General features: G+C 37.2%; 1 protein-coding gene across 1 annotated transcript; it reads left to right on the forward strand.

Moving 5' to 3' along the window:
* The first annotated feature begins 8,243 nt into the window (after positions 1–8,243).
* Positions 8,244–10,264, forward strand: LOC141404759 (odorant receptor 74a-like). The gene is made up of 5 exons (XM_073988466.1): positions 8,244–8,646; positions 8,705–9,233; positions 9,644–9,745; positions 9,803–9,985; positions 10,057–10,264. Exons 1-5 carry the CDS (start codon positions 8,297–8,299, stop codon positions 10,105–10,107), a joined length of 1,215 nt encoding a protein of 404 aa, XP_073844567.1. The 5' UTR covers positions 8,244–8,296; the 3' UTR covers positions 10,108–10,264.
* The last annotated feature ends 9,171 nt before the right edge of the window (positions 10,265–19,435 follow it).

Raw genomic sequence — 19,435 nt, forward strand, 5'->3', positions numbered from 1 at the left:
CCTTGGTGGTCTCTACAGGAGGATGTGCCTGTACCAAAGCCATCAGTTTGATGCTTGACTCTTTGGTAGAATTTTCGGACTTCATTCTGGCTCCTGTACATCTCGATTTTTTCACACACCCACTTTTCCATCTCTCTCTTTTTCATGCGGAAAATCCGTTTCTCCTCTCTCCTTTTCTCCCTGTATCTCTCTCGTGCGCTACGCGTTGCTACTGATTGTAAAGTAGCCCTATATGCCGCATTTTTCCCTTCGGTGGCAGCACGGCACTCCTGATCATCCCATGGATTCCTTGGTAGAGGTCTCTGGTATCCAAGTATGGATTTTGCGGCTGTTTGCATGGAGTGGGCAATGCTTTGCCATTGCGCTGAAATGTTATCGGGATGAGGAGTGCTTTGATTAAGCAATTGAGCTAGTTGAGTGGAATATGCTGTGACTATCTGTTGTGATTGCAGCTTACCGATGTCTAACTTTCGTGTTGTGTCTGTTCGTACTTTGTTTGCTACGTTTAAGCGGGTGCGTACCTTTGCTGCAACAAGGTAGTGGTCCGAATCAATGTTTGCGCCTCGGAACGATCGTACATCCAACACGCTCGATTAATGTCTTCCATCTATCACAACATGATCAATTTGATTTCTTGTTTTCTGATCTGGAGACAGCCAGGTGCCCTTATGAATATCGAGATGATTAAATCTGGTACTGCTAACTACCATGTTTTTTGCAGCTGCAAAGTCTATCAGCCTCATACCATTGTCAGATGTTTCACTGTGGAGACTGACTTTCCCGAGTGTTTGGCCAAATTTTGGCATTAAAATCGCCTAGAATGATTTTAATGTCATGGGCAGGGCAACGGTCATATGTTTCTTCTAAGCGCTCGTAAAATATATCTTTGGTCTGTTCGTCATTTTCTTCAGTGGGAGCATGAGCGCAAATGAAGCTGATGTTGAAGAATTTAGCTTAGTGAAGCTTGATACCAGACGTTTTAGCCTCCGACTTACTACGAATCCGCAACCAAACTCATGCTTTACGTCATGGCAGCTATAATACAGTGCGTCACCTTTAGGTGTTGTTGTGACGCCTTTCCCAATTCATCGTATTTCCTGTATGGCAGTAATATCGGCCTTGTACTTTTCAAGTACGTCTGCCAATGCGAAGACTGCACCTTCTCTATAAAGAGTGCGAACATTCCAGGTGCAGATTCGCAGATCATGGTCCTTAAAACGTTTGCGGGGTTCGTCAACTTTAGAGGGGTTTGTCTTTCTTTTCTTTCTTTTTTTCATAGCAGGCTGTTTTTTCTAGAGAAGGATTAATAACCCGACGCCCAAACCCAAGTTTTTAACGTTATTATGGGTGAACGCGGCACATGTTAGCTCATTACCTTTAACGTGTGTTAAAGGCAGTTCCCCAGGTGACACCACGGGAGGTCAGTGTCCACTTGAGATGAAAGAGGGACCAAGATAAATCCTGGGCGTTGCCATGTTAAAACCGGTCAGGACCGTTCCTTGGTATCTTCCATCTCCTACGTCACCCATCGGTAGGACTTAACGACTACTTAATTTTTGTCGCTAACTTACCGAAAATTTCGTTAATTATCCAAATTATACTAATTTTACCGATTTTTGTCGTTAACTCAAAAAATGAGTTACAGAATTCTACTACTGTTCTCTATTTGTATTTTTTTGTAGTCTTGAGACGATATTCTTTCTATTCGAAAAAAGTATTTTTGCCATTGACAACCCTAGTGCTCATCATTCATCACAGTTTGTCGTCCGTCACATTTACTCAAGAGAATGTTATTCAGAACTTTGTATGGACTTTAACATTTTTGTGTGTTTATGAGAGCTTTTAAATTTATTTGCAACACAATCCTAGATAAATGCGCATTGTGGAAACATAAAACAAAATAGAAAATTAAAAACGAAACAAACACAAATACAATAGACGGAAATTTATATACCCTAAAATGTTTTTCAAAATTAGATTCGAAGTCGGTCAGAATCTCTGAACAAATTTCCGATTCTTATGCCGAATTCGGTACAAAAGTTGTATGGACGTTATCACTGAATTCGGAAAGTTTTTCTAAGGAAAATACTAGAGTTTTCCGGAAAAAATATTTGAGTTTCCTGACAATTTTGGAAGAAAATTCTTGGAAAATTCGGAGAAAAGGAAATTGGTCCAAATTTAAATTTAGATTTTCTGAAAAAAATCGGTACGAATTTGGAAAAAATTCTGGAAAGATTCGAAGAAAAGTTGAGACGATTCGAATACAACTTCGTTCGAACTTCTATCAAACTTCTGTTTGTTTTTATTTTCAATTAAGCAAAAATTTCCTACAACAACAGGAGTTTGGTAGTAAAACGTACGAATTTGAATTCGTATCGTCATAGAGAAACAGACCATTAGATTTTCTGAACAAATTCGAAAAAAATTCTTGGACGCTGACGCCTTTGATATTGACACAACACAGAACAAACCCCACTCAGTGACAATATTCTCTTTATGCGCTATTTATGGAAGATTCTAATCTCAAACGTTCTAACGATTTTTATGGGCTATTCTAACGATTTTTCCTGTTGTTATCATTTTGTGATTAATAGTAGAACAATGTCACGATGTGAACAAGTATGTTTAAACTATCAACACGAGCTTGAAATACTATATGTTGCATTTATATAAAAAAAAATGTATATGCGAATTATATAACCAATCACTTTGTTTCGACAACATCCGAACAAGAAATCCCTTAGAAAATCGATTTGAAATCGGAGGATTCTTCAGAAAATGTGCGTTGATTCATAAAAAAAACTTTTTAATAAATCGCTTCAATTTCTACGAAAATATTAGAGAAATCTGCAAATTTCTAAAAAACGTTCAGAAAATCTCAGGAAAAAATTAGAAATCAGAGCCCTCGGAAAAAATTGTTAGCTGGGTATTTACATAATAGTTATGTTCATTTTACTCGAAAAGCGTTCCTTTACTTCAGACACCATACAATTCATATGGGAGCAGTTTACAACTTTTATTACTTTTGCCGTTTTTACCATTTTCAAAAATTAAAGGAACAGACCAAATATTATTCCATGTAGCATCGGAAATATGTGTGTGAAAAAATTTAGAATCTTCAGAAATTTCTAATTAAACAAAAGACAGAGTTTTGTGTAATAACCTGCGATACATTTATATAATGATTTGTCCTTTAGTGAATCCTTTGGGGGCTTCTAAGTATCTAATAATCTTGTCTTTGAACAAGGGAATTTAAAAAATATTATTTTTTTAATGGGGTAGGGTAAAAATTTTGATTTTTTATAAAATATGGAGCGTTTTTGGTCAAAAAATTCCTCCACTTCAAAATAAGCCAATAAACAAATTTCGATTGTTCGAAAGTTCCACATTTGAATTAATTGATCCAGTAACAAATACTTTCGACAGCTTTCAAAAATATTTTGAATTTTTTAATTATTCTTCTACAGATTGTTATGCTTTATTTTTCGTTTATTTTATAGTAATTTTTCATTTAAAAATTTAATAAAGTTTTGGTGTTTTTCCTTTTTTACAATCCACCCACATACCCCCCTCACATTGTGGTAAAAAATGTACGTACGTGCGTGTATGTGTTGTGTGTGCTAATATGTTCATTGATTTATAAATTTACCTAAAAATCATTTCATCTGGAACATTTCAATTATTTGGTCAGTTTGTAATTTCTTGCCAAACAATTTCAAATGGCCGTTAGGCGTATAAAAACAAACTGTTGGAAATTTAGTTTTTTATTGTTTTTCAACTTTACAAAACGTGTGCAAAGCTTTAGAGCGTCAGTATCAGAGTCAGCTTCACTCATTCCCAGTTGTCTAGATTTTGACGTCAATCAAAGTTTTTTTGTTTCCTCAGTGCCTCCAGTACAATTAATTTTTCACAACTATTTCCGGGTTTGCTAGTATATTAACAGCCCATCATCGACAACAATAACAGCAAAAACAATGTAAAACAAACTAAAAAATAAAAAGAAAGTAAAGTGAGTATTTCCGCCTTAAACTTTGTTTTGATAAACTATGTTCAAAATATTTACACAGTCAACGGGGGGTTTTTATGCACAGAATAGAATAGTTTGTCGGTATTTAATGCGAGAAATAAACTATAACAAAGAAGTAAGACTGCGAAGGGCATAACCGACTTCTAGACAGCATACACAACCCTTAAAACATACTTAAGGTGAAAATGGGACACTTCTTTTATTGTATTTTAAAGTAACAACGATTCGGTATAGACCATTATAATGTTGTCTTCAGATTTTTAGGAATTTTATCTAGTTTCCAAGGGGATTTCTAGATGATGGCAACCTACCCTCAAGAAGATTAAGCTGCATCCCTTATAACTGTTCCACCAACATTTTTTTTTAAAAAAGCTTATCAAAAATTGTCCTATGTCGACATTTTTGAATCGTAGATTTACTGTCCGGGTGACGCAGGGGATGGAAGATACCAAGGAACGGTCCTGACCGGTTTTGACATGGCAAAGACCAGGATTTATCTTGGTCCCTCTTTCATCTCAAGTGGACACTGACCTCCCCGTGGTGTCACCTGGGGAACTGCCTTTAACACCCGTTAAATGTAGTGAGCTAACATGTGCCGCGCGTTCACCAATAAGAACGTTAAAAACTTGGGTTTGGGCGTCGGTTAGTTGAAAAAACGAAAGAAAAGAAAAACAAATCCCTCAAAAGTTGACGACCCCCGCAAACGTTTTAAGGACCATGATCTGCGAATCTGCACCTGCAATGTTCGCACTTTTTATAGAGAAGGTGCAGTTTACGCATTGGCAGATGTACTTGAAAAGCACAAGGCCGTCATTACTGCCATACAAGACATACGATGCAACGGGAAAGGCGTCACAGCAACACCTAAAGACGCACTGTATTATAGCTGCCAAGACACAAAGCATGAGTTGGGTTGTGGATTTGTAGTTGGTCGGAGGTTAAAACATCTGGTCTCCAGCTTCATCTCAGTGAATGAAAGACTCGCTGCAATTCGATTAAAAGCTAAATTCGTCAATATCAGCTTTATTTGCGCTCATGCTCCCACTGAAGACAAGGACGAATGGACCAAAGATATATTTTACGAGCGCTCCGAAGAAACTTATGACCGTTGCCCTGCCCATGACATTAAAATTATACTAGGCGATTTTAATGCCAAAATTGGAAAGGACAATATCTTTGGCCCAACAGTCAGGAAATTCAGTCTCCACAGTGAAACATCTGACAATGATATGAGGCTGATAGACTTTGCAGCTGCAAAAAACATGGTAGTTAGCAGTACCAGATTTAATCACCTCTATATTCATAAGGGCACCTGGCTGTCTCCAGATCAGAAAACAAGAAATCAAATTGATCATGTTGTGATAGATGGAAGACATTCATCGAGCGTGTTGGATGTACGATCGTTCCGAGGCGCAAACATTGATTCGGACCACTACCATGTTGCAGCAAAGGTACGCACCCGCTTAAACGTAGCAAACAAAGTACGAAGAGACTTAACACGAAAGTTAGACATCGGTAAGCTGCAATCATAACAGATAGCCACGGCATATTCCACTCAACTAGCCCAATTGCTTAATCAAAACACTCCTCATCCCGATAACATATCAGCGCAATGGCAAAACATTGCCCACTCCATGCAAACAGCCGCAAAATCCATACTTGGATACCAGAGATCTCCACCAAGGAATCCATGGTATGATCAGGAGTGTCTTGCTGCCACCGAAGAGAAAAATGCGGCATATAGGGCTACTTTACAATCAGTAGCAACGCGTAGCGCACGAGAGAGGTATCGGAAGAAAAGGAGAGAGGAGAAACGTCTTTTCCGCAGGAAAAAGATAGAGATGGAAAAGCGGGAGTGTGAACAAATCGAAATGTACAGGAGACAGAATGAAGTCCGAAAATTCTACCAAAGAGTAAAACATCAAACTGATGGCTTTGGAACTGGCACATCCTCCTGTAGAGACCAGCAAAGTAATCTGGTAACTGATACAGATTGTGTGCTAAGGATATGGGAAGAGCATTTTTCCAAACTGTTGGTATAAAATAGCAGCGAAGTCGACGAAGATACCACAGATCCAATCCCAGAAGATGGTATTGAATGTATACCACCGGCTGAAGAATAATAAGGCAGAAGGAGCTGATGGCCTACCAGCCGAGCTGTTCAAAACCGGAGGCGACACGCTGATAAGGTGTATTCATCAGCTAGTTAGCTCCATCTGGCAGGAAGAACGAGTACCCGACGATTGGAACCAGAGTATCCTGTGCCCCGTCCACAAGAAGGGAGATAAGACTGTATGCTCTAACTATAGGGGCATAAGTCTACTCCCTATTGCCTACAAGATCGTGTCAGGGATATTGTGCGAACGGCTAAGGCCTATGGCCAACGAGATAATTGGGCCAAACCAATGCGGCTTTAAACCTGGCAAATCCACCATTGACCAGATATTTACCCAGCGGCAAATTCTAGAGAAGACCCAAGAGATGCAGATCGACACCTACCACCTTTTTGTCGATTATAAAGCAGCCTTCGACAGCCCGCTGCGTTAAAAGGTATTCCAAGCCATGTCTGAATTTGGTATCCCCGCAAAGCTCATCCGGCTTTGTAAAATGACTTTAACTGACACGAGGCCCTCTGTTAAAATAGGAAAGAACCTCTCCGAAGAGTTTGGTACCAAAAGAGGTTTTAGACAAGGGGACAGCCTTTCGTGTGATCTCTTGAACATCCCGTTGGAAAAGGTTATACGAGAGGCAAACGTCAAAAGAAGTGGCACAATCTACACCAATAGTCACATGTTACTTGCTTATGCTGATGATATAGACATCATGGGACGATCAGTAAAAGAAGTAACCGATACCTTTATGAAGGTCGAAGGAGAATCTGCTAAACTGGGTCTGGCGGTAAACGGCGAGAAGACCAAGTTGATGGTGTCGACGCGCAATGCGTCCATTGAGCTCGGACCGACTGGGGAAGTTGGTTCCTATAATATTGAGGTAGTAAAAGACTTTATCTACCTCGGCACCTCCGTAAACACAACAAACGACATCAGTTGTGAAATAAAAATTGAAGTAAGCACTTTAAAAACAAAGCCACAACTCGTCAAACAAAAATAACGCTTTACAAAACACTGATACTTACCGTGCTGATGTATGGTTCCGAAGCCTGGGTACTTGCGCAAGCAGATAAGGCAGTGCTTGGCGTGTTTGAGAGAAAAATTCTTCGAAAGATCTACGGACCGATCTGCGTTGACGTTGACGTCGTATGAACCACGAGCTGTATCTGCTATACAACGACATCAATACATTTAAACTTACCGAGATGCAGCGATTGCGTTGGCTAGGCCATATAATAAGAATGAGCGATGATGAACCCGCTAAAAAGGCGTATAAATTCGAGCCTCATGGCGGTGCACGCAGAATTGGCAGGCCAAAGAATAGATGGCGCAAACAAGTGGATGAAGAGGTGACAAGGCGCGGTATTCCAAAAAGCGAAGCACGAAACAGAGAGAATTGGAGATTTTTTCTTAGGTCGGTCTATGGAACAAATGTTCTGTAATGGGCCAGCTAAGTATGTAAATAAGATTTACTGTCCACGGATCAGATTTCGGTATAGCCATATAGGGCCCAAAATTTCTAAAATCGGCCTATTGGAGCTATACCAAAATCCGATCCGATTTTCGCAAATTTTTTGCGGATTCGTTATTTAGCCACAACAATGAACTGGTAAAGTGCTTTCATCGATCGGACCATAATTATGGCAGTTAGAGAATTTTCGTGAAAATTCACCTTTGACCCCATACAAATTACTATGGAAACAAAGATCGCTGGTTGGCACGAATTAACCTTAACCGATCGCCATAAAATTTCATATATAAGGTTTTTGGATCAAATGGAAAAAAATGGGGGTTAGGAAATCTAAATATTTTTTTTTTGGGTCACTCTAATGTACATACAGATTTTCCAATGTATAACCAATATGTTTCCTACTACGTGTAGGGTACGAAATACAGGTGAAAATTGTGCAAAAGACCAAACATTTGTTGAATTCACATTGTCCTGCCTAAAGTTTGCTAAATGATTTAATTGAGTTATTAAATATTTTCCATTGTTGTTTTTGTTGTTTCTGGTGTTTGGGTTTTTGTTTACACGACAAAAAAGAACAACACAAATCCTAGTGGAATTTTGTCCTATATAAAAAGGGTATTTCTTCATTGGCCATGTGTATATACAAAAAGGCAGCTGTCCTGTTAAGACCACAAAGATCTCTAAATAATGGAATTTCATCGACCTTTGCTACCCAATGGAGAAATTGCTCCTCTGTCATGGGAAATACGGTTATTCTTTGTCAATGTTAGTTGGCCCATGAAAATAAATGCCAATCTACTTACAAGGATCTATGATAAGGCCACCTTGGTGTTGGGATTTTTGTTTTTCTGTTATCAAAATGAGGCCGAAATGCATTATGTGGTTAATAACATCAACGACATTGGTTTGGCATTGGAAGGTATGGCTACCTATTTGATATTGGTGGAAGCTCATTTGAGAATATTCAACAAGGGTTTGTATAAAAACCGTTTTCGGGAATTTCTCAATGAATTTTTTGACAAAATCTATATGGAAAGGTGAGTCTTAAATGGCAAACTTTTTAAGGTTCTATTATTTTTTTATATATTTTTTTAGGTCCTATAACATTGACACCTATACGGATATACAACGTAAATTGTTGCCCACCAAAGTGTGTTCATATGCTTATATCCTGACACTTGTTACGTATTTCTTGGTACCTGTTTTGGGTTTCTTTAGCAATGCCCATTTGGTGCCCTTCAAAACCATTTTCCACTATGACCTTGCCAATTGGTATTATTATGTGCCAACGTTATTTCTTACCCTATGGATTGGTGTGGCTGTGGTCTCACACTTGGCTGCCGAATCGAATCTATTGGCCACCATTATTTTACACTTGAATGCCCGCTACTTGCATTTACAATCGGATCTCAAGGAGTTGCACAGCAAACTATCATCAGATATGAAACTCAGCAGTGATAGGTTGCTGGGTGAATATCGCCGGGAGTTTATTGAAATCGTAAAACGCAATGTAGAGTACAATGATTTTTCCCAAAAGTTTCAAATTCAATATTCTTTTTGCATATTTGTAATGATGGCCTTAAGTGCAGTTCTGCTGTGTGTTTTGGCATTTAAAGCGGCAACGGTAAAGTATTTAGTGTGAACTTTATACAAACAAACAAACAAACTTTATACAATTACCCAGCAACAAAACCCATTGCAAATCGACCTACTAACCCATCATCCCCAGAAATCATTAATTATTTTTTAGCCACTAAAAAGTCGACGAATAAGTTGTTACGGCTTGTAGTAGCCAAAGAGTAACAACTTATTTGTCGACTTTAGTGGCCAAAAAGTAAATAGTGATTTCTGGGAACATGTCCTTGTTAAAATAATGGGTTAGTATCCCGATTTGTAATGAGTTTGCTGATTACAGATAAACTAAAGAAATTATTTTTTTTTGAAAGGTTTAAAGTTGCAAAGTAGGCTTACTGGCCCTTCCTAATTATCTCAATCAAATTCCGTTTAATTTTCGTTAACAATTTTATATGACAGCTGGGAATGACCACGAAGAACATTACCTTCATAACTTGGATAATTGGAAAAATTGTGGAATTGTTGGTTTTTGGCACCTTGGGTTCACAACTTATTGAAACGGTATTAACATTTTACACAAATTTTATGACAATTTCAAATAAAATTTTCCTTATAAAGACCGACAAAATGAGCTCCTGCTACTACATGGCCAATTGGGAGGATGTTATTTTGAAATCATCAAATACCGCTGATAACATTGAGCTAATGAAACTCTTAATACTTTCCATTGAATTGAATCAAAAACCCTTTTCATTAACCGGTTTTAATTATTTCAATGTTAGTTTGGCCACTGTGGTGACGGTATGTAACGAAATTTGTGTGTGTGTGTCAGTTTCTTATTATGGAATCTCAAGAAATAATCTCTTCCACAGATACTACAAGGAGCTGGTTCATATTTTACCTTTTTATATGCTTTTCGTTAGCAAGGAGAAAAGAAAAAAAAGAGAAAGTGTATGTGACCGAGAATGGCGACCACAAATTTATTGCCCAGATTAAGGACTAAAGATTATTTTCTAATATTTATTTGATTTTTTTTAGTTGAAAATGATAAAGAAAATAAAGAGTAAAATATTAATATAATCTCGTATGCTCGAAATTAAATGTTAGTAGTTAAGAATATTAAATACTACCCACAAAAATATCAACATACATTTAAATGTATTTAACAATGGAGCGTATAACTAACTATTGACATTACCCATACGCCACACTGATACACCACAAATCATTTCATTAATTAAAAAAAACAGACACATTTTATTTACATTCTTTTAGCAGTAAATAAAATTTAGCAATTTACAAGTTCTAACAAAATTTAAAGATAACCTTTCCAAGAAAATCTATGTTTGCTTTCATTCGAAAAGTTGATAACAACTTTCAGGCCTTTACCCTTTTGTAGATTCTTTGACATTTCCAAAATTTTCCAACATTTAACATGAAAAACGTTTTACACAAATACTTACTTACGATCCCTTTGTAGTTGTTAATAACATAACGAAAAATAGAACTTTGGAAACAGGCTTTGACTGTTGTCACCCTTTTCAATCAAACCATGGTAGTTTCCAGAGAGTTAATAAAAATAGCAACTTTTCAAATCATTCATTAACATTGAAACATCCTTTACAAACAAGCCTTTGCCAATACATACACATAAAACCCAGGCAAAATCATCAGCAAACTACAAAATGTGATTTCCCTGTTTTGCTTGAGCGTAATTGGTTGCCTTAATTTATATTCGCTATGCGTAGATCATGTTATCAACTTATTTATGGCCACAAAATGTACTTGTTACGGCGACGAGAATTTTTCCAGTTAAATGATGGAAAGGGTGGATGGCTGGTTAGCTGGCATTGTTGTTAGTTGCCATCTCCTTGCCATTCTATAGTTTCCAATAGGTCGTTGTGTGTGTGTAAACGAGTTTAATATGAAAGTTTAGTTGAATATCTGTTCATTCATCCATAAACATTTCAGCTATTTAAAGTTTATCCACTTTCGATTAGTTGCGGTTGTTATGTTACTAACTCTAAACATCATCTAAAGCCACAAAATACTCCAACACACAGACACACACATATCGAAAATTGTTTTTGCTCCATGTCACACACGCTCTACACAGAAGCATTGCCTTTGCTGATGTTGCTTATTTTGACTTTTTTGATTTTCTTTATGATGTGTTATGAGAAAACGTAGCATAAATGAAATTCCTTCGAAATACTTGTAAAGATGTTTTTGTCCACATTCTCGATATACATATGAGTTTGTTGAAGTGTTAGTGCTTCATTTGTTTGGTATACAACAATATTTGTAAGATGTCGAATCAGCAAAAGGGAGAATTTTGTTGTTTGTTTGCTTATTGATATTGTTTTCAAGACATTAACCTTTTCGGAGAAAGTCTTTTTTTTGGAGGAGGTAAAACTATTCTGTTATTGTTGATTAGTTTTACCCTACGCAATCGGCTAGGTTTAAGGAACCATATCTGTCATAAAAGCACAGCAGTCTCACTGGGAGACCATAGATCGAATAAACAATATGGTTGAGTGGGGAAGAAAAGGGAGAAAAAGTCATCACACGAAAATCTCGGAGGGAACAACGGAGTCTTCTCTCATACAAATGAGTGTAAGCCATTTCACTGTGAAAACAAATTTTGGGGAAGAGATAATTCCTTTTGGGGATGGATGTCCTTGGTGAGTATATTAAGAACCCCGAAGGACAGATCCGCCGTGAGTCGAACTTTCGAATTATGGCGTGATGAATATTTTGCTGGAGACCCTGTAAGCCATCAGGAATTAGGGGTATATCTTTGTTCACTGTTGCTTTAGCTTATTTTTGAGATGACATGTCTTCAGTCAAATAGAATGAGGATTGAGGATGAGATGACGTTTTTCAGCTTCGAAATGTTCTGCAAAAATGTCGCTACAAAATCGATTAGTTGTCTATTAGAGCCATACCTAAAATTTTCTGAGTGGCATTTTTGCAGAACATTTCGAAGCTGAAAAACGTCATCTTGTGGTACTTTTATAGCGGCTCTTAAAATAAAGGACGAAAAGGATATTGAAGGAAGCGAGTTAGAAGGTCGAAGTGTTCTACGAAAATAGTCCTCATTCGAGTTGACTGAAGACATGTTATCTGAAAAATAAGCTAAAGCAACAGTGAACAAAGATATAACGCTGATTCCTGATGGCTTACAGGGTCTCCAGCAAAATATTCATCACGCCGTAACTCGAAAGTTCGACTCACGGCGGATCTGTGCTTCGGGGTTCTTAATATACTCACCAAGGACATCCATCCCCAAAAGGAATTATCTCTTCCCCAGACTTTTACCTCCATTTTGTTGCATAGTATTAATATGTTAAGCTCAATGAATAGGAACTCTTCCTCGCCGTAATACATACAGTCTTGTCGCCGTTTCAAATCCATTACCCTATATGTTCAAGGCGTTCAATATGTTTGAACCATTGTTATGGCTAATGAGGGTATATACACGTAGACTTAGTGCCTTATTTCTTCTTATGTATTTTTTGTCATATGCTAAGGATATATTTTAGACGGTAAAACCGACTAATACATTATTCTTGTTTTATTTGGACTTTTTTGTGGGACCCCCAAAATAGTTTCTTCGAAGTCCAGTACTCGATCTAAAAGACGACAATAATTGTTAGGTTGTGAGATTTCGTATCCAGACACGAATCTAAGTTTTAAGCTACGAAGAGTATGGCAACAGCATAATGGGTCTTCAATAGTCAAATAAACTGCTTTACGAGTATTCAATAGTAGTTCCCGATGATGATTCTTATCTCGATTCTGATCTCTATCTCAAGGGAAATACTTTTCTCCTTCACGCAGAAAAGAAACGCCTCTCTAACATGTGTCCCAAACATATTTTGCAGCAAACATATATTTGTTTGCAATCAGTCCCAAACATAACATATGTTGCAAACAAATATATGTTTGGGTGCAAACAAATTATATGTTTGGGTGCAAGTAAATTATATGTTTGGGTGCAAACAAATTATATGTTTTGGTGCAAACGAATTATATGTTTTGGTGCAAACAAATATAAAACCCAAAAGCCACAAAAAACAAACACATGTCCCAGTAGGTGCTTTCTGAGAGCAAGGGAGCGTAGATTTCAATGTAAAACACATTGAAATATATGCTCACTTGCTCTCAGTAAGCGCTCACTGGATATCTCTATCATATACACACATTTATAAATGGTGGTAGTTTATTGAAAAGCAAAAGCAACAACACACACATTGGTACATAAAAAACTCCAAAGAAATACATAACAGACTTTAATAAAAAAAAACTGAATGAAATAATATATAAAAAGTCGCACATTAAAAAAAATAATATAGAAAGATCGTGGAACGCTTCTCCTTAGTTGTGAAATAAAACACATTTTTCTTAAAGTTGAAATCATCAAATGATTATATAATGTAATAAATAGGTACATCCATATTTCAAATATACATATGTATATGAAAAATGTATTGATGTAATTACCAATATTAAATGCGACTTCTTCCTTGTCCAATAAAATATATCCAATCACCTTTTGATTCAATTATAAATTGAATAAAAAGCACCATTTCTTCAAGAAAAGAAAGAACACTGATTTATTCACGCACTTTACAACATCATACAACAACATAATACCATTTTTTCTTTTCCTCTTCGCTTGCTACGTTGGTTAACAACAACAAAGCACGAAACACACGTGTTTTACCGCATAAACACTACCAAAGCTTCTGCGTCTCTTATTACACCATACACACAGCTCTTTATTATAAACCAGCATTCCGCAGCCGCGAGAGCCCTCTCTTTGACAAAAATTCTCACTCCACCCATAAAAAATATGTTCCGACATAAAAAATATGTTGGTGCCCAAACAAATAAAATTGAGATATGATACAAAATGTTGCAAATATATATTTGTTTGGACACAATAAAATTATGTTTGGATCCAAACATATATTTGTTTGCAATCAGTCCCAAACAAATATTTGTTTGGATCCAAACATATTTCAAACATATATTTTTCTTACCGAGCGGCGGATGGGAATGGGTGTTTTGTAACATGTTGAATCAGAATCGTCTATGTCAATGTGTCGTTAAGGTCAAGCAATCGTTATCAAGCTGTTTAATGTGTAGATGTCTTTGAACCTTTAGCTGTACTTGCTACAAATGCTCTTAATATTAGGAAAGATGGCGAACCGGCGGGATGTTATGGGCGGGCAAGACCTACACGGGACTCTAAAGACTCTATTGAAGATGTCTTAGAGTGACAAAATAGAAAACTTTTCGACCAACCTTAATTGACCACGAAGTGGTGATTCCAGCCAAGTACGGACTCGAATGCTCAACTGGCAGCAAGACCAGTTTCAGCTTATCCTATATCAGCACATGCCTGTAATACACTTTTAAGGCAGCAAGCCACTGGATCATTGACAGATGATGGGGAATCCAAGGAGACATAACATCAGTCAATAATCTAAGGACAGATCTGCCATAGAAGTTAAACATACAAAACACTACAAATGTGCTGCGATGTATCTTCGCAAATTCGTAGGACGAGATCCGAATATGCACTCTGAGAAGGAGGTTTCCTTCATCAGAAGTACGCTGAGATACATGAGGAAATTCGAGAGAACTTACCCGACGCGAACTTCAGGTGGACACGACCGTCCTTCCTCAAGCCTTAGAGGCTTTGTAAGGAGCTGTAGCGGCAAGCAAAAAAGGAGAATCGAACCCAACCCAGAAGGGAATGAAGAAGGCTAAAAAACATACCGCTAAACCAAACGACATTCATGAAGAAGATCAATGTGAAGGGGTGGTTCTGCCTCTAAACCCGATACAAATGCAAAAGGCAAGGGTAAAGCGGAGGGACAATCGAGGAATATCTACAGTTTGTAAAGAAGTAAAGGTTCTGAGAAGATGGGCAAAGCATACAGCAAAAGAACTGTGAAACGGGTTCGTTCGTTTGAAGGCCCCCAGCCTTTGCCCAAGAAGACGATGGTTTCTCAGGTGGTCAACCAATCAACCTCCTATGCAGCTGTCATTACCCATAAAGCCAAGGAGAATAAACCAAATAACGAAAAGGTAAGCAACTCCTCCATCAAGACACATGATTAAGGGTGTAATAAACCTTGTGTCAGATCGGTCTCAATGATGCCCGCTGACGGCCTACAAGTGCCAATCATCCACTGAGCTAACACTGACAGGAGAATCAGCGAAAGTCACTGGTTGTTAGTCGAAATTCTGCGACGGACTATAACTTTTAGGATCTCTATTAAATTCACCAAACTATGGAGTGACCCAACTGTGGTTTCACAAGTTTGCGTTTTGTGGTTTCGAGGATTACGGGCTTGTCCGAAATAGTTAAATTAAAATGATTGTTTTTGTTTTTTTTTCGACCTTTTTATTGTTAATAAAACAAGTGTTTTTCGAGCTTGAGGTCTTTTTCGTTATATTTATTTCATTTTCCGATATTTCGAAATTCTATGAATTTCATCTTCAGGGAAATGTTCTACAATAAATATAAAATAAATAAAGGACGACTTATTAAAAATATCACAGTAATTCCTAATACTAGCAGGTAAATAATTAAAGAAAAAAGATCGCTTACGTGTAAATACTAAAAAATAATAAACTTAAAAAACTACTGTAGTGTTACTACTCCGTCATTGTTTATTATTGCACTGATTAGTATTTATTTTTTGCACGATCTCTTCCCCCGTGTTAGCTGCCTGTAGCAATAGGCTGTGTTGTCCGTATCTGTTTTGCTGTTTATTCTTGTTGTTGTTGGGAGACTGTTTATGTGGAGCATCTCCAGCGTTAGTCTCTTGTTGTAATGATTCTCAGTTTGTAATATTCTCACATCATCGATGTTGGGTGTATGATTGTGTAGCTTACAGTGTTCGGACAATGCTGTTTTCTGTGTTGTGTTTAAATTTCTTAGTTTTATGTCAGACTTATGTGCTGACATTCTCGTTTTTAGTTTATTTTTTGTCGTGCCGACAGTGAGGAGAGCTGCGGAAAATTATATGTCGGCACGACAAAAAATAAACTAAAAACGAGAATGTCAGCACATAAGTCTGACATAAAACTAAGAAATTTAAACACAACACAGAAAACAGCATTGTCCGAACACTGTAAGCTACACAATCATACACCCAACATCGATGATGTGAGAATATTACAAACTGAGAATCATTACAACAAGAGACTAACGCTGGAGATGCTCCACATAAACAGTCTCCCAACAACAACAAGAATAAACAGCAAAACAGATACGGACAACACAGCCTATTGCTACAGGCAGCTAACACGGGGGAAGAGATCGTGCAAAAAATAAATACTAATCAGTGCAATAATAAACAATGACGGAGTAGTAACACTACAGTAGTTTTTTAAGTTTATTATTTTTTAGTATTTACACGTAAGCGATCTTTTTTCTTTAATTATTTACCTGCTAGTATTAGGAATTACTGTGATATTTTTAATAAGTCGTCCTTTATTTATTTTATATTTATTGTAGAACATTTCCCTGAAGATGAAATTCATAGAATTTCGAAATATCGGAAAATGAAATAAATATAACGAAAAAGACCTCAAGCTCGAAAAACACTTGTTTTATAGTTAAATTAAAATTGTAACAAGCAAAGACACTCTGGGATGTGTGGGACATTTGTTATCCTATCCACACCCGTCAGTAGAGTGGCTCCAGTAATCACAAAATCTTTGAGTGTCTCATTTATGCCTATAAGCTGGTGACAGACTTTCTCAATTCCAAACTTGAAATGATGATTCGGCTGTTCAGCATTTTGTCAATGTACTTAACAGGGATAGAAGGTACATCCAAATGTTCGTCAACGCTAGGGATTGGCCCAAGGTTGACATGAAATTTGAATCAACCAAATTTTGCTCCTTGCTCGAGTAGACCACTACACCATGTATGTATGTATGGCGGTCCCGATAGAAATACCCTCAATACAGACATTTAACCTTCCCAGAGAAAAGAAGTAAGAGCGGAGACACATATGCAGACCATAGACAGGCAATCGGCTGTAATAGAAAAAATAGAAAGTTCAACCTAATTCAAATGTGTATTTCGACATATCTTTAAGGCCTGGGTACATAAGCTGCTTCGCCTGGTTGCCTTGCTTTCCTACTTCATTTCTGACATAATAAAAATAAAAGAATAAAGAAGGCCGAACAAATTTTGGACTGCGTTGCCCTTTTCTTTTTGATTCTTTTATCAGAAGCAAGCAAGGTAAGCAGGCGAGGCAGCTTATGTACGCAGGCATTTATTCTTTTAGCAGAAATGACTTAAGTGCGAATGACATGCTCAATGTAAAGGCCTGCGTACATAAGCTGCTCTGCCTGATTGTCTTGCTTTTCTGCTTCATTTTTGACATAATAAAAATAAAAGAATAAAGAAGGCCGACGAAATTTCGAACTGGGTTGCCCTTTTCTTTTTTATTCTTTTATCAGAAGTAAGCAAGGTAAGCAGCCAAGGCAGCTTATGTACGCAGGCCTTAAAGGCGGCTATACATAAGCGACATGTCATTCTTACTTAGGCTACATGTGAACTAGGCAGAGCTCCGATTTACTCTCGACTGAAAATTTGGGGGGAGGCTGTAAGTTTTTTTATGTGCAATTTTTTGGTGGGGGTGGGGCAAAGTTATTTGAGGGTGTGGTAAGTTTTTGTTTGGGTGGGAGAAGGGCGAAATTTGCCCCCTCAACTTGCTTAAATTCAAGAAGAATTTCACCCGCGAGAAGAATTTCTGCTTGTGTGTCGGAACTGTGAAGGCCTCGGTACATAAGCGGTTGGTTTGAAATTGACATCTACATATTTACATAAATGTCTCGGTACATAAGAAATCTCAGCACCTGGCTTTCTTGTCTTGCTTTATTTCAGAAATAATAGCTTTGTTCCAGAACTAAAAAGTTTTTACAATTTTTACTACTGTTACACATTTTACCCGAAAACCCGTTCCCGTACACAAAAAAGTTGTAAAATGTTCACTTCTTTTTAAATAAAAATGGCGCTGAATGACGCTCTCTTTAAAAACTTTTTACTCGACAAATTTGAGCGTGTAAAAAATAGTAACATGGATGCCGGCGTCTGATTGGCTGGTACGCCGACTTTGACATTTGTTCCAGCTTTTTTGACCTTTTTTTTCATTTTTGCGTTCCCGAACTTTTTGAAAAAACTTGTGTGTGACAACAATTTTCTATCTTTCTCTCTTTTACGAGTTTTACTATTAAAAAGTACGGGAACAAAGCTAATATGAGTAAAATAATAAAGAAGAAAAGGGCAACCTAGTTCGAAATTGGTTCGGCCTTCGTTATTCTTTTATTTTTATTATGTCAGAAATGAAGCCGAGACCTTTACATCTTATATTTTATTACTGTTCAGGTGCAGCATACTCAACCGGCGCCTTAGCCATCTTAATCACATCCTTCTAGTTAAAATGTATATCAAAAAATGTATTTCATTATATTTCTTTTTGACCACAAAAACCAAATTGATTGCGTGCAAAACATAATGAAATATTGATGAACTCTCTTTGTGCAAATGTAACGCACAGATTAAGGAAATTCCATTCACATAATGTCCCGTTAAGATGATGAGGTCAGCGATATATTGGCCACATAGTTTAATTCACGGATTTCCAACTAATTCCATTGTGCCCTCAAACTGTTTGCGTTTCGTTTTCTGTTTTCGTTTTTTTTTTGGTTCTTCTAATAACTTTAGTTACTGAAGCAGAACTTCATCAGTGTTGCATCAGTATTTTGTTTTTTTTTGTTTTTTTTCCAAAATTCTTGTTTCTGTTCTTAAAATCCTTGTAAATCCTTGCTAGAAAATGGGACCAACAGTGTCGTTAACAGCCTTGCCAGAACACAGTTGCCTTAATCAGCCTTTTAAGCTGAATTTTATGGTTGACGGTTTGCCGGGTTGGCATCAGTGCTAACTAATGTGGCCAACAGCGGCAGCAGCTAGTTGTAGCTTTTGAAGCCTAAACTTTGCTATCCTTCTAATGTCATCATAGACTGGAAAATGTTGTTGCTGGCTGGCAATCGTCTGCTCATTGCCATCACCATTAGCACTTGGTGTGTTTGTGTGTGTGTTTTGTTGATTCTGGCATTCTCATTTTCGTTTTCGTTCTAGTTCTCATTCTGGTTATTAAAGTTGGTAATTTTCGCGTTTTTCCATCGAAATTATACTGCTTTTGTTGTTGTTGT

Source organism: Musca autumnalis, unplaced genomic scaffold (genome assembly GCF_047663935.1).
Source record: "Musca autumnalis isolate F117 unplaced genomic scaffold, ASM4766393v1 scaffold_5, whole genome shotgun sequence".
NCBI lineage: Eukaryota > Metazoa > Arthropoda > Insecta > Diptera > Muscidae > Musca > Musca autumnalis.

What these genes read in the sequence shown, in the direction of transcription:
- LOC141404759 (XM_073988466.1), top strand. Translation starts at nt 8,297, where the DNA reads ATGGAATTTCATCGACCTTTGCTACCCAATGGAGAAATTGCTCCTCTG. An exon ending in GACAAAATCTATATGGAAAG is followed by an intron (nt 8,647 to 8,704) that starts GTGAGTCTTAAA and finishes ATATTTTTTTAG; the next exon opens with GTCCTATAACATTGACACCT. An exon ending in GTTCACAACTTATTGAAACG is followed by an intron (nt 9,746 to 9,802) that starts GTATTAACATTT and finishes TTCCTTATAAAG; the next exon opens with ACCGACAAAATGAGCTCCTG.